This window comes from Notolepis coatsorum, assembly GCF_963971535.1.
Source record: "Notolepis coatsorum genome assembly, chromosome: 3".
In the NCBI taxonomy this organism is placed as follows: Eukaryota; Metazoa; Chordata; class Actinopteri; order Aulopiformes; family Paralepididae; genus Notolepis; species Notolepis coatsorum.
Window position 1 is genome coordinate 108,968,708 of NC_140167.1, and position 16,229 is coordinate 108,984,936.

Sequence of the window (16,229 nt, forward strand, 5' to 3'; positions counted from 1 at the left end):
ATTCCTGAACTAACCCAAGTAACAACACTTGATGGTCGGCGTACAACCTAATTTACACAAAATAATAATTTATACAATATACAAACAAAGAAACAAACAATTCACAGATTAAACAAGAAAGAAAAGAAAATATCTCAATATTCAGATTAATATTTGATAATGACAATCTTTTATTTGTATAATTATTTTATGGAATACAATCAATAAATGTTTCTTTTGGCCATGGCTTGCTTGAAGAAACTATTAAATAGTTGAGCTTGTGTAATAGTGTACTGTATAATACTAGTGTGCACTGCAGCAGGCCCTTGCTGTGTAGACTAAAGGCTATAGTAGGTAAACCTACCATACAGTGACACTTTTTTTTTTAACCCAGGGATTCACAATAGAGCTTGGTTTTTATTCATCATTCAAAGGTAACCGATCACTAGTGTTCCTGGATCACTTCTCTTCTCTCTGTAGAGGGAACGTCTTGGGATGGAAAGCTGCAACGTTGAAATAGCGGAATTGGGTGGAAACCACTATCGCTGTTGTGTGTGGAGGAGGGAGGAGGAGCCGAGGCGCCGAGGAGGCGATGTGATAACAGGCGTCTGTCTCAACTTCACTTGTGCGGAGGACTCCAAAACTTATTAGTATTACCCGCCATCGCATTCAATGGATCTATAGCGTCTTTGTGTAGGAGGGGGGGGGTTATTATTATGAGACATTATTGAAAAGGGAAAGTGTTCCTCCTCCGGATGGTGGCCTCGGGCGATTCGGGGGCTCGTTATTTGGAATCCGCTCCTCGCTTCGGGTCTTGAATCATGGAAACGTGTGTTTTGAGTCACGTCCTCCGGCTCCTCCGTGTGTCTGCGGTGCTGGTGGTCCTCCTGGCTGCTGCTGTCCCCCGCCTCGAGGCACGGACGTTCAGCCCGAGTGGCCGCGGCGACACGGGCGGGACAGCGGCGGTAACGAGGGGATACTACTACTATATCGGGCCGACTGGCCCCGAAGAAGAACAACTCACTGCCGTAGACGAGAACGTGTCTTCTCCGGGAACAACTTCGGACTTCAGGGAGCGCTTCTTCTTATTATCAACTGGAAGACATGTCGTCCCGCGGAGACGGACGGACGAAACACAGACCACCCTGACAGAAGAACATATTATAGGTAAGGGTAGGTATACGGCGACAACACAAGTGTGGGTAATCTACCCACTTCAAATGTAAAACATGGGGGGGGGGGGGGGTAGCCTATCCGTTGTCCCATTAGAGAATGTCCCTCCCTTGGAAGTGACATTACTGCATACTAAACATATTCTAGGCTGCTGTACTTTATGGCCAGCGTGGTAGAAACTCCTATTTTAGCTTTGGCCATGTCAGTCAGACCCATTTGCAATCACACTGGAAACAGGAACGTTTTTTTTTAAATGCAAAGAAAAGGCGAGGCAAGCCTGCAGGTGAGCTCAAATATGGCCTATAATATATCATAGATTATGCTGCATACATGTAATCATGGAGATATGGTGAATTCATATTCTCACATGGAGAATATGCCAGAATTCAAAATATATCCCCCCCCATGTCATCCTTGACGCCCTGTTAGTAAATATAAAGACATCCTTGCTTATATCTTTGGTTGTATTTTTTTTGTATACGAACAGGTCGAAAAATACCTTGCGGAAAAAAATCTAATCTACGAATTCCAATCTGGCTTCAGAACATCCCACTCCACTGACACATGCCTTCTCTATTTAAACGACCACATCAAACAAGAGGTGGACGCGGGCAAATACTGCGGCATGGTCATGCTGGACCTACAAAAGGCCTTCGACACTGTCAATCACACCATTCTGATTGACAAGCTAAAAGCAATTGGTTTTGATAGTCTATCAGTGAGCTGGATGCAATCCTACCTGGAGGGGAGAGAGCAGATGGTGGAGGTAAACGGTACCCTATCCCCCCCCCTCACAGTAAACTGTGGTGTTCCACAAGGAAGCATACTAGGTCCGCTACTGTTCCTAATTTATGCAAATGACATGTCGTCAGCTTGTGACTGCAACTTGTTCCTGTTTGCGGACGACTCAGCCCTGCTGGTCTCTGACAAGAACAAATTACAGGTTGAAAAAACCCTCAGCTCAGAACTAAGCAAAATCTGCATATGGCTCGCTGATAACAAACTATCATTACACATGGGCAAAACAGAGTCCATTCTCTTCGGTTCAAATAACAAACTCAGCAAGACCGACGGCTTCTCAGTTACAGTGGGTGACAATATTGTCACAAGGAAAGAAGATATTACCTACCTGGGTTCCATCCTAGAGGCAAATCTTTCCTGTGACAAAATGGCATCCAATGTAATAAAAAAAGTCAACCAACGAACTCGTTTCTTGTACCGGATCTCCTCACTGGTAAACAAGAATACCCTGAAGACTCTAGCAGGAGCACTCATTCAAGGGTACTACGACTATGCTTGCACCTCATGGTACCAAAGCACCTCAAAGGCGCTAAAAACAAAATTACAAACATCTCAAAACAAACTGGTCAGACTACTGCTTGACCTTACTCCTAGAACCCACCTCACCCCTGCCCACTTTGACAACCTAGGATGGCTTAGAGTAGACGACAGAGTACAGCAACTTGCAATGGGCCTGGTCTACAAGATACACTACACGACCAAGGTACCCATGTACATGACTAAATACTTCCCAAAGGTCAGTGAATACCACGATCACAACACCAGAGGGAGCTCCACAAATCATGTTAAACCCAGATTCGGCTCAAACAAGGGACTAAACACGTTTCGCAATTATGCCACATCAATGTGGAACGCCCTACCCAAAGCTGTAAAGGAATGTGAATCACTACCCACTTTCAAAAACACTCTCAAAAAACACCTAAGGGAGACTGCAACTCGAAACTGGCCCCTGTAAATGTCCGAACACAACCCCCGCCAACACCCCCCCCCCCCCCCACTCCTACCCCCCCCCCCCCCAACCACCTCCAATGTACAGTCCCACCCCCACCTACCCAATCCAATGTACAGTTTCTACGCCTAATGTATATACTCTTTTCTTTCTGGACTCTTTTTGTATCACAAATACAGTACTGTAATTGCAAATCTGGTATGTCATAAATGTATAGATGTAGCAGTACTGTCTATCTGTATGTCATGTATGTCATATATGTTACGATGAATTGGAAATGGGGGACCCTGGTGGAAACAAGACGAAAGTCTTTCTCTGGTCTGCATCCCCTTAACAATTGTATGTATTGAGCTGTACTGCACTGTACCCATTCTGCAATCTGTTAATAAAGTTTTCATTCATTCATTCATTCATTCCAAGCCTTGGACTTTAATTGAGAGTGAGATAATCTTGCCATTTTTCTATGTGAAGATGTTATAGCCTACCATATAGACACAAGTATCAATGATATCTTTAATATCTCACTTTGCATTGCTGATTATAGGCTACATCAATAGTCCTACATGCCATTCATGCTACTGTTCATTCTCCATCATGCCTACATGTGCTCCTCTCACACATGGATGGAGTGGAGACAGTGTACACACCTTTATAAGCTGTATCATAACAATTTAAATGAAATAATATAAATAGGTAGTATGGAATTGATGTTACATGAAAATGGGGTCGAGGAGATACAACAGCCAAGCCTTTCTGAAACATTAGACTATTATGTGTAGCAACATTTTATTGTGGCCCATCAGAGCAGACATGCTGGTCTAATGCTGTATTCGGGGGGCAGTGGTGGCCTAAAGGTTAGACAAGCGGGTTTGTGACCAGAAGGTCACAGGTTCGATCCCCCGGACCGGGAGGAAAAATGTCCTGTCCCTCAATACCAACCGCCGAAGTGCCTTTGAGCAAGGCACTTGACCCTCCAATTGCACCAGTGGAGTTGCTCAGTGGTCAACAGTGACAGACTGTGGTTGTACTGGCCAGCTCCCAGGTGTCAATGGAACTGTGACAGTGTGAGTGTGAAGCAGGGTGCTGCTGGAAAAAGAGCATTCATGCTCAGAGAACCTACCCTGGTAAATAAAGGTAAACAAATAAATGTATTGGTTAGCTCATTTATTAGGATCCAAATGTCAAAACTGATTCTAGATCAGCCTTCCCCCACTCACTTTATAAAGGCCTGCTATTGTCTGCTAATGAGTCATTGTTGTTGTTTGCTATAGTGAAAGTTTTGACGCTTTCCGGAGATTCTTTTCCAGAATGTCTCGTGGCTTGCTAATTGCTCACACAGGTGCCTGGAGCCTAGTGGGAGTTCACCACACTACTGGCTCAAACTTTGATCAGACTTAGTTATTTATATTATATTTATTTTAACCTGTATTTATCCAGGTTCGAAATAAATCCCAATTGATCTATTTTGCAAGGGAGACCTGGCCAAGAGAGCAGCATAGCAAGTTACAGACGAGACCACACTGAAACACACAACATGGAGAAGGGGAAGATGATGTGTGTTACAGTCCTAAAACAATATACACCTGCACAGGGACAGTTTCAAGTTTTGTTTTATTTGTCACATATAAAGTACATGTACATTACAGTGAAATGCTTGGTGTTGTATGAGCTCCCTGAGAATGTGCTTCATACAGTAAAAAAAAATGTACAATACAAACAATGAGATACAAAATGCAAACTTTAAAAAATGCAAGATGCAAAAATGAGGTATGGATGTATTTTTGTAATAAATAGATACAAATATGGTGTAGTGTTAAAAAGTGTCTAAAGTGAATGTTAAAGGTGAGTGTTTGTTTAAAGTGAGTGTGTGCATGTGGATGTGTGGATGAATGTAGATGGATGGGTTAGTTGCCAATAGATTAATTCACCATTTAACTTACAAGTGCTTTAAACTCAGACTCACCAACTCCTTTAGTTTCAAGTCTTTCTGCAAGCCTTTCCAAGCAGAGGGAGCAGGGAAAATACAATCTTTCTTATCCGAGCATTTGGGACAGACGGCAAAAACACATAATGAGATCTGAGAGACTCTAATTATAAATTACGATCTCTTGATATAGATCTGTACACAATCTAAGTGCCAGATCTGTGAAGTGCAGTGTCACAGTGCAATAGCATTATTACAATGCAGATATATGCGGCAGTTTGAGTGATATACATGTTGGTAGGTCAAGTAGACACAGTGGTAGAAATGACCATTGCTTGAGGCATGCGTCTGTGGATCCTCTGACTGAGCTGTAAAAGCTCAGGGGCACCGGCTTCTAGCCACAGCTTGAGATCAAAAGAGGAGAGTCAGGAGCGCCACCAGTGGCATTAGAAGCCTGGACATCTACCATCAAGCTGAGAAAAAGCCCCAGGCAACATTAGAGGGTTATTTCAGCCCCTGGTCTCTCAGCCAGGGCTGTGTTTTCAGCAGAGGTTCAAACCATGTCTCCAACAGGTGTTTGCGATCTGTGCCTAGAGGGCTGTTTGCTAAAATGCATACATTCAAGTGGTTGTGCTTTGATTTCTGTATTTTGAGTCTTCTCTTGGTGTCATCAGGTTTTAGTATTAGGGAAAGTCTCCTGATACCAATTGTGTATTCCTGCCCGCTTCCCTCCACTCATTGTCGACAGTTTACTGTTGGACTCTCTACTATTGCTTTTGAACAGTGCTGGTGGTTGCCGTGTTGCTAGACTCAGGACTACAGAGCTAGAACCCCAGACATCAATGACAATACAGTGGTGATGCACACATAGCCCACAGGGATATGGGGCAGGAATAGGGCATTGGTGTTGGGACCAGATCAATACTAAAACTAGTTACCAAGAGCCATGAGTAATGTGTCAGAAATCAAAGCAAAGTGACTTGACTTTGGATAGATAGATAGATGTATCTAGATGGATAGATAGATAGCTATATTATATTGATCCCCTTGGGGAAATTCAGGTATCCAATAGCTCTCATCAGTTGACAAATGTTAAAATAGACAGACATGAATGGACACACAATTAAAGAGTAAAATTAATAAAACACTGCGGTGGACAAGTTAAAAAAAAATAAAGAAAAGGTAGCAGCAGTAAAACGGATTTGATGTTACGCAAAAATTATGTTAGATGTCACATGGACAAAATATAATTTTTTCAGATCAGTGCTCTGAATGGGACGATATTTACGTAAATACTTCTGCAGTGGAAAAGTGGTTTTAATGCAACCCCACAGTACATTATGAGATTACAATTACAATAAATATTATAAATATAAGAGGTGAATATTAGGGGTGGGAAATCACCAGAGGCCACACAATAAGATTAGATATTATCATGATATTGTAATATTGCGAATATTACGATAAATTGCAATATAGTGATATATTGTGATTTATTACCTTTTTCAAATTATGTCCCCAACCGAAAACGTAGTCAACATCTGCAATAAAAATATATAACATCATCTGTCTAATAAATCTATCTAATAAAATAACGTCTTCAGTCTGTTCACCTCACTCCAATTATTTTATTGCAGCAAAATGGGATTTTTAAATATCGATACTGTATTGATTGGCCATATCCAAGAGTTGCTAAGTACTTTTTTTCTCAAGTACTATGCTTGAGTATAGTTTTGAGGTATGTGTACTTTGAGATTTCAATATAATGAGATACTGTAGGAATGCGGAACAAACAGACTGCCAGACGGTTGTTTAGATGCAATACACGTAACGTGTCATGTTTACTTCCTACTTCCTTAATACAAACTAATACGTCATCACGTCAACCCGTGTGACTACATAACGTCAATGCCCTCTAACCACACCCTGTGCATAACATTGAACATGGAGGTGACAGAATATGAATGTGAATTCTATTGTCCATTATTGTCCCCCACATGCGCCCCCCCAGAATTCACAAGAACTGGCAGCATGAGCCGTTGAGGACCCCGTAAAATCCTGCCGAAGCGGCTTCGGGTGTCCAGAGTCTGTGTAGCGACGGGACCAGTTACCACCAGAGGGTGGTCTGAGGACTTAACGGCCAGGGGGAAACCCTGCGTCATGGTGGAACCCGTAGACCCCGGAGGGCGGTCTGAGGTCTTGATGGCCGGAGGGCGGCCGCGCCGCGGCGGCTGAGCTACAGGCACCGGACGGTCCAGGTCCACATGAGCCGGTTTCAGACGGTCCACTGAAATGTGGTCCGGTTTCCCTCCTATTTCGACTACAAATGACTTGTCCCCTGTCTCCAGAACACGAAAAGGCCCCTCATATGGTGGCCGTAGTGGCGACCGATGGGCATCATGGCGGACAAAAACGTACTTTGCTGTATGGAGATCCGGTGGAATATAAGCCTGGGGCACAATGTGCTGTGACGTAGGCACCGGCCTAAATACCTTGGCATTGTCCAGGAAAACAGACCGCTGCTGGCCAGCAGACCAAGGCGTTGTGGTGTTGGGCATGAAATCCCCGGGGACTCGCAATGGCTGCCCATAAACCAGTTCGGCTGAGGAGGACTGAAGATCTTCCTTAGGGGCTGATCGGAGGCCCAGCATGACCCACGGAAGTCTGTCAACCCACCCATTGTCCCGAAGACTGGCCCTGAATGCGGCCTTCATTGACCTATGAAACCTCTCGCACAGTCCATTGGCTTGAGGGTGATAAGCCGTTGTACGGTGCAGCTTCACCCCGAGACCCTGGGCCACAGCATTCCAGAGCTCCGATGTGAACTGAGGCCCCCGGTCGGAGGTTATATCCGATGGAGCACCAAAACGGGCAACCCAGGTGCCGATGAATGCTTGTGCAATGTCGGCAGATGTAGTTGAAGAAAGTGGCACGGCCTCCGGCCAATGGGTTGTCCTGTCAATCATGGTAAGGAGGTGGGTGCAACCGTGTGATGGTGGCAGTGGCCCAACCAAGTCTATGTGCACATGATCAAACCGCCTTTCAGGCACATTGAAATGGGTTAGTGGGGCCTTGGTGTGGCGGTGTACCTTGGCCCGTTGACACTCTAGACAAGAATTAGCCCAATCCCGAACATCCTTTTTAAGACCGTGCCAGACGAACTTGGCTGCCACCAACAGCTGAGATGGTTTCCTGCCCGGGTGAGAAAAGGCAGTGAAGGGCGTCGAAAACACGCCTCCTCCAAGCGGCAGGGACAACAGGGCGAGGCTGCCCAAGTGAGATGTCACACAGGAGCGTAGAACCAGTGTCATTAAAAGAGATGTCCACCAACTGAAGACCTGTATCGGTGGTCCTACATGCCTGGACGTCCTTGTCGGAAAGCTGATCGGCTGCCATCTGTGCATAATCAATCCCGAGGTGGACCGTACTGATGATAGCACGAGAGAGGCAGTCGGTGACAGGGTTGTCCTTCCCGGCCACATGTTGGATGTCTGTTGTAAACTCCGAGATGGAGGACAACTGGCGTTGCTGGCGAGCGGACCATGGCTCTGAGACCTTGGCCATAGCAAAGGTCAACGGTTTGTGATCGACAAACGCTGTGAATGGTCGGCCCTCCAACAGGAAACGGAAATGCCGTACCGCCAGATAGAGGCTGAGGAGCTCCCGGTCAAAGGTGCTGTAATTGCGCTCACTGGCTCTGAGCTGCCGACTAAAAAAGGCAAGGGGTTGCCAGTGACCATCGACTAGCTGCTCAACACTGCCCCAACAGCATAATCCGATGCGTCGGTTGTGAGAGCGATCTGCGCCTCAGGTAATGGGTGCGCCAACATGGCCGCTGTAGCCAGGGCTTGCTTAGTGTTTTTAAAAGCTCCCTCCATCTCCTCCGTCCAGGTGAGAGTGAGCTTAGCAGGTTTGCCCTTGAGTGCCTCGTAGAGGGGCTGCATGAGCTGGGCTGCGCCAGGCACAAAGCGATGATAAAAATTCACCATACCCAAAATTCCTGTAGTGCCCGGACGGTGGAGGGCTGCGGAAACTCGCTCACAGCCTGCACTTTTGATGGCAGAGGCACTGCCCCATCCTTTGTGATGCGGTGCCCGAGGAAATCAATTATTCGCAGTCCAAACTGGCACTTGGCTGGGTTAAGAATCAAGCCATGCTGACTCAGGCTCTCAAAAAGTGTGCGGAGGTGAACCATGTGTTCAGCCCTGGAGGAGCTGGCGATGAGGATGTCATCTAAATAAATGAACAGGAAAGGCAGGTCCCTTAACACACTGTCCATGAGGCGCTGAAATGCTTGGGCAGCGTTCTTGAGCCCAAAAGGCATGCGGAGGAACTCAAAAAGCCCAAAAGGGGTGATTACCGCGGTCTTGGAAATGTCCTGTGACTGCACCGGCACCTGGTGATAACCACGAACCAGGTCCACTTTAGAAAATATGACCTTCCCCGCAAGGCGAGATGAAAAGTCCTGAATGTGTGGTATAGGATAGCGGTCAGGGGTCGTAGCATCATTCAGGCGGCGATAATCACCACACGGGCGCCAACCTCCGGCGGCCTTTGGCACCATATGGAGTGGCGAGGCCCAGGGGCTATTGGACCGGCGCACTATGCCGAGGCACTCCATCGCCTCAAACTCCGCTTTAGCAATAGCCAGTTTACCTGGATCCAGGCGCCGTGCACGGGCATGTACTGGCGGGCCTGCAGTCGGTATATAATGTTCCACACCGTGCTTAGCTGTAGCTGCTGAAAAAGTTGGCATGGTAAGAACTGGGAACTCAGCCAACATACTCGAGAACTCAGAGGCAGTAAGGGTACTGGACAGCCTTGAGGAGCTAGAACCACTGAGTTCACATGGGAATGAGCTAAAAGTCTCTGCGCTGACCAAGCGCCGGTTTTTAATGTCCACTAGCAGCCCATGGGCACACAAAAAATCTGCACCTAACAATGGGTTAGACACCTCAGCGGTAACAAACGTCCATGAGAAATGCTGTCCCTCCAAACAGAATGTCACATGCCGTTCACCATAGGTCCGTATGGGACTGCCGTTGGCCGCCTCTAGTGGTGAACCCCGTACTCCGGCTTGTATATCCAAAACAGTGGCCCCAGTGTCGCACAAAAAACGCCGCCCAGAAAGTGTGTCTCTAATAAATAATAAACTGCCTTCATGGCCAACACTCATGGCAGCTAGCGAGTGCTGGCCCTCTCGTTTCCCGACACCTTGGCATGGGGGTAGTTACATGGGGGTAGGCATTTTCTAGCCTTAGAGCCAAACTGTGCATGGTAGAAACACATACCTGTGGGCTTTTGTCTCTGGGCCGGGGCGGGGGCTCTGGACAGGGCAGCAGCAACAGCAGGGGGCGGAGAGTCATCCACCTGGTACACAATATTGTTAGCCACCTGACACTGTTGTGTAGCATTGGCCTCTTTAGCCTCTTTAGCCAATGCCCGATAGTCTATAATGGGAGAGTTAGCCAAAGCCGACCGCACAAGTTTGCCATGGTAGCTGCTGCAGGAATAGCTCCTTAAAGATGAAACAAGGCTTGTGGTTGCCTGGTAGTAAAGCCAACATTCGATCCATTAGCTCCGATGGCTTAGCATCGCCCAAGCCCGGCAAAGACAGTAGCTGACGTGCACGCTCAGACTCCGTTTGACCAAAAGTTTCCAGCAGCACGTCTTTCTGTGTGTCGTACTTACTATCCTCCGGAGGATTCCCGAGCAGATGTGCTACTCTGGATGCGGTAGCCCCGCCGAGCGCCGATACCACGTAATAATACTTTGTATCATCCTCTGTTATCCTCCGTATAGCGAACTGCGCCTCCGTCTGCGCGAACCAAACAGCAGCCTGCTGCTCCCAGAACTCCGGTAGCTTCACTGCTACAGCGTTCACAGACATGTTTGCTTGTTCAAAAAAAATGTAATCCAATCTTTGGAAGCGTCCAAAAACGAACGTCGGGGTCACCACTGTAGGAATGCGGACGGTTGTTTAGATGCAATACACGTAACGTGTCATGTTTACTTCCTACTTCCTTAATACAAACTAATACGTCATCACGTCAACCCTGTGTGACTACATAACGTCAATGCCCTCTAACCACACCCTGTGCATAACATTGAACATGGAGGTGACAGAATATGAATGTGAATTCTATTGTCCATTATTGTCCCCCACAATACAATACAATTACAATCAAACATCCTTCTTTCTTCTCTAGTATATGTATCTGTGACACCTCCAACTACTATTAGTTACTTTTAATAAAGGGTTTTGCATACTATATGCTATTAATTAATAATCTTGATTAAGCCATTAAGAGTAAGCCATCCAACAACCATAACTGGACTACCAACCTTTTTTAGCTTATAGACTTCACTAGAGTAGAGGGTCAAAGATGCAATGTTTCCTCATTCAGCAATACACATGAGGACATAATTATGAAGAAGTACTTGTAGTTTTGATTCTGGAGTACATTTAAAGTACTTTAAACACATTTACTTGAGTATAATTGTTAATGAAGGACCTTTACTTTTCAGTACTTTCGGGCATCATGATATCTGATCACGTATGAAAAAGATAAATCAAATTGCAGTTAATCGTATTGAACTGTATGATATTGTAAAGTGTGATATCAAACCAAACACTTTGAGATAACATCCCCCAAAAAAATCTCATTTTGAGAGAAACATTAGTTAATATGTGGTTGTTAATTAATTTAGATTACAGAATTGCGCACAACAATATCACAATATCATAATGTCTGTGTCATCACAATATGATACGATAATCAATCAAATTATGGCCCAGCCCTACTCTGCTTTTACTTCAGTAATGGATTTGAGTAATTCTTCCACCATTGGCCAATATCTAGATAATCTTGCATGTAAACTGTGACAGAACAGAAGGTTGGCTTTTTTTACAGAAACCTTTTTTCCTATGCTTAGCAGAAGGAGGGTCGTGGAAGCTAATTATAGAGATGTATTTTATAGACATGCTGCTGCCTCCACTCTAAAGCCTTTGGATTCTGTATAGCATTCTGCCCTTAGGTTTATCACCGGTGACAGTTATGGTACCCATCATTGTATCCTGTATGATAAAGTTGGGTGGTTATTGGTGATTAACACCATTGCCATCATCAACGCTTGCTGGTCCAATTATACACCGCCATAATATAAAGCATCCTCCTCACCTCATCCATCACAGTCTGTGGTACGGTTCCACTGACAAACACACCAAACACAAACGTCAACGCATCACCAAGACAGCCTCCAAAATAATTGGCTGCACCCTTCCCTCTCTGGACGCTTGTACCAGTTCCGCAACCGTTCCTATTTCCGGGGTAGGCCTGATTGGCCCCGACAGGCACGTGACCCGCCGCAGCCCCAGGACGCGGCAACGAGGCTGCTGTGGTTCACCGCCGTGTTCCGCCTTCAACGCCGCAGAGTTACCATACGCTATACAATATACTATGCAATGTACTACTAATATACAATACGGCTCACTTTTCCCACTTCAATGACAGAGCCGCTGTTTAATAATATTGTCGCGGCGGAGCTCCGTCGCGGCAGCATTATGTAGCAGTAATCCCCCCTTTTTACCATCGACAACTAGCTCAATTGGTAACGCTGCTTGGCTGTGGATACTATGGTCCGTTTGTGACAAGTTCGATTCCCTTAAGTTTTTTTTTTTTTTTTTTTTTTTTAACGTGCATTGCACTATAGCGTATTGTATATTGTATGGTACAGTAACGGTCTCTGGAGCGCAACAGTAAGAAGCATTTGCACTGCAACGCATACACCTTACTGTAAATTGTATGGTAAAAAAAAAAAAAAAACTTAAGGGAATCGAACTTGTCACAAACGGACCATAGTATCCACAGCCAAGCAGCGTTACCAATTGAGCTAGTTGTCGATGCTAAAAAAGGGGAGATTACTGCTACATAATGCTGCCGCGACGGAGCTCTGTCATTGAAGTGGGAAAAGTGAGCCGTATTGTATATTAGTAGTACATTGCATAGTATATTGTATAGCGTATGGTAACTCTGCGGCGTTGAAGGCGGAACGCGGCGGTGAACCACAGCAGCCTCGTTGCCACGTGCTGGGGCTGCCGCGGGGGCGTGGCCGTGGCGGGTCACGTGCCTGTCGGGGCCAATCAGGCCTACCCCGGAAATAGGAACGGTTGCGGAACTGGTTCAGGCTCTCTGGACTCCATCTACACACCTCACGCACACAGTCACCCGCTCCGGTAAAATAGTCAATGATCCCTCCCACCCAGCACACCACATATTCCAGCGCATGCCCTCAGGTCGCTACAGGTCAATTCTAACTAAACACACGCGCTTCAAGAACAGTTTTTTCCCCACAGCAGTCCAAACACTAAACGCGCAGAGGTCCCCAGAGTTTGCACTGAATTAGGAAAATCTGCTTTTAGCTTCTGTGCCCCCAACACACGCAATGTTTTCATTCACTTTGATTCACTTGCTCTCAATGATCCTTCAAGATGAAATAAAGATGGAATGAATCTCAAGACAGAGCGGCGGCAGCCAAACGTACCTCTCTCACGCGCAGACTAGACACGTGACGGACAGAAACTCATCTAGTCCATTCATTTAATTTTCAACACCCTCTCATCATCTCCGTCTAATTAATACAACATTCTAATATGATATATCTTCAAGAGACACATATTAAGAATATAGCCAGGAACAAGTTACGCATGGGATGGGGATCACAAATATTTCAATCAAACTTCGGGGCCAGGGCCAGAGGGGTCGCTATTATTATCAAGAGGGGTGTGTCGTTTGATCATGAATGCACAATCGCGGATCCGAATGGTAGATTTGTAATTGTATCAGGGACACTTAATTGTGTTCCTGTAACATTGATAAACGTGTATGGTCCAAATTTTGATGATCCACTTTTTTTTGAGACAGTTCTGAATAGAATTCCTGACATCGGTAATACAAATATTATATTGGGTGGCGACTTCAATTGTGTAATTGACCCTGTGTTGGATAAAAAGTCATCAAAGGTATCCGTGAACAGCAAAGCCAGTGAGGTGTTAAAAAGTGCCATGCACAATCGAAACCTGGTTGACATATGGAGGCTACGCAATCCTACCAATAGAGACTACTCTTTTTTCTCTCCAGTGCATAAATCCTATTCTAGGATTGATTTCATGCTGTTAGACTCTAAACTGATATCCAATGTTGTGTACACACAATACCATACTATCCTGATAAGTGATCATGCTCCCATGTCACTGGATGTTAGGTTCACTAGACATAGAAAGGAACGCACCTGGAGATTTGACAACACAATCTTAAAAGAGAAGAGTTTCTTAAAATACATGTCAGCTAGGCTACCTGACATTATAGACACAAATGATACAGGGGATGTGGATGACTCAACACTGTGGGAAGCTATCAAGGCAGTGCTTAGAGGTAGCATCATATCATACGTGGCAGGTAGGAGAAAACAAATGTCAAAAAGACTAGTGGAGTTGGATGATTCTGTGTCTCAACTAGAACACCTGTACTATAGTATCTCAAAGAGATGAGTATAATACTATTTTATCTGCACAGGTCAATAAGCAATTGAATATGATAAAACAGATACAATTTGAAATAGGTGACAAACCTCAGAAACTGCTGGCACGTCAATTAAGACAGGCGCAAGCTTCCCGTGCAATACTAAAAATAAAATCAGACACAGGCACTGTTCTTACAGACCCTAAAGAGATAAATGCACGTTTTACGGAGTTCTATTCAAAATTGTATACATCAAATGGCAACCATGACATTGATGCTATTAAGGCATTTCTCTCTGAATTAAACCTACCTCAGCTTGATGGCGAGGCAGAAGCTGCATTGGAAAGGGACATCTCCATAGGAGAAATAGTAGAGGCAATTACAGAATTACCGAACAATAAAGCACCTGGCCCTGATGGCTTTACTGCAGAATTCTACAAGCACTACTCTAAGGAACTATCTCCGCTGCTGCTTCGTATGTTTAAACATGCCGCATCGGATGGTAGACTACCTCAAACGCTGTATAATGCAAATATTTCATTAATTTAAAAAAAGGACAGAGATGAGTTAGAACCATCATCTTACAGACCTGTGTCACTGATTCAAATTGAAACAAAGCTGCTTAGCAAGATTCTGGCCAAGCGGCTAAAAGCTCACATTCAGAAGATAGTGCACCCGGATCAAACGGGCTTTATTCCTAATAGACATATTTATTACAATTTAAGACGGTTATTCAATATACTTTATACGAAACACAATACAGAGACAGTGGTGATTTCAGTGGATGCTCAGAAGGCCTTCGATCAGGTCGAGTGGCCATATATGTATGTGACCCTAGAGGCATTTGGTTTCGGGAAGGTATTTATTGACTGGATACGGATTTTGTATGCTCATCCCACAGCAAGTGTAGTTACTAACCAGGATATTTCCTCTCAGTTTCCACTATACCGTGGGACAAGGCAAGGAGATCCATGCTCTCCTTATCTTTTTGATTTAGTCATAGAAACACTAGCTACAAAAATTCGACAACATCCTAGAATATCACCTGTCTCCATAAAAGGGCAAAAGCATCATTTATCAATGTATGCAGATGACATTTTGTTATACGTATCTAACCCACAGGAGTCCCTTCCTCCAATTATGGAAGTGTTTAATTATTTTGGCTCTCTTTCAGGTTTTCAAATTAATTAGGATAAAAGTGAATTAATGCCAATACAAATAAATAAGGATAGCTCCTCATTGAACTCTATCCCCTTTAAGATTACCAAAGATAGATTTACTTACCTAGGAGTGACCGTTACTAAAAAACCTGAACTCTTACTGGAAGAGAATTGGAAAGTAAAAATAAAACAGTTGAAACAGAATATAGATTTTTGGAAGACCCTCCCACTGTCACTGGTTGGGAGAGTAAACGCTATTAAAATGGTGGTTCTTCCGAGATTTACATACATCTTTCAGTCAATTCCAGTATTCATACCACAGCGGTATTTCAAAAAATTAGACTCGATTATAATCCCCTTTATTTGGCAGAATAAAGCTGCACGTATTAGCAAAAAACACTTATGTAAAACAAAAAATGAGGGTGGCTTTGGTCTTCCAGACTTCAAATGTTACTACTGGTCTGCACATTTAAACAATATGGCTTTCTGGAGAAGTGCTAACCTTACGGAGGGCATGGAGGAGGTCACTCCTGCATGGCTCTCAATGGAGCGAGCAGCCTGTCAGGGAACCTCTCTCCTAGCCCTTTTGAATAGCCCTGTCAAGATAAACAAGTCATTATATGAAGGGAATTTTATAGTACATAGCTCCTTGAAGGTATGGAAACAGATTAAAACATACTTGAAAGCTCCAAATATGTATACAGACACTCCAATCTGTAATA

General features: G+C 44.7%; 1 protein-coding gene across 1 annotated transcript in view; it reads left to right on the plus strand.

Annotated features, from left to right (window-relative positions):
- Window positions 1-16,229, plus strand: part of heg1 (heart development protein with EGF-like domains 1) — a 52,273-nt gene continuing 36,044 nt past the window's right edge. The window contains exon 1 of the mRNA XM_084310204.1: window positions 1-1,146. Within this exon, the coding sequence (XP_084166330.1) occupies window positions 801-1,146 (346 nt within the window). The 5' untranslated portion in view covers window positions 1-800. The remainder of the gene's footprint in view (window positions 1,147-16,229) is intronic.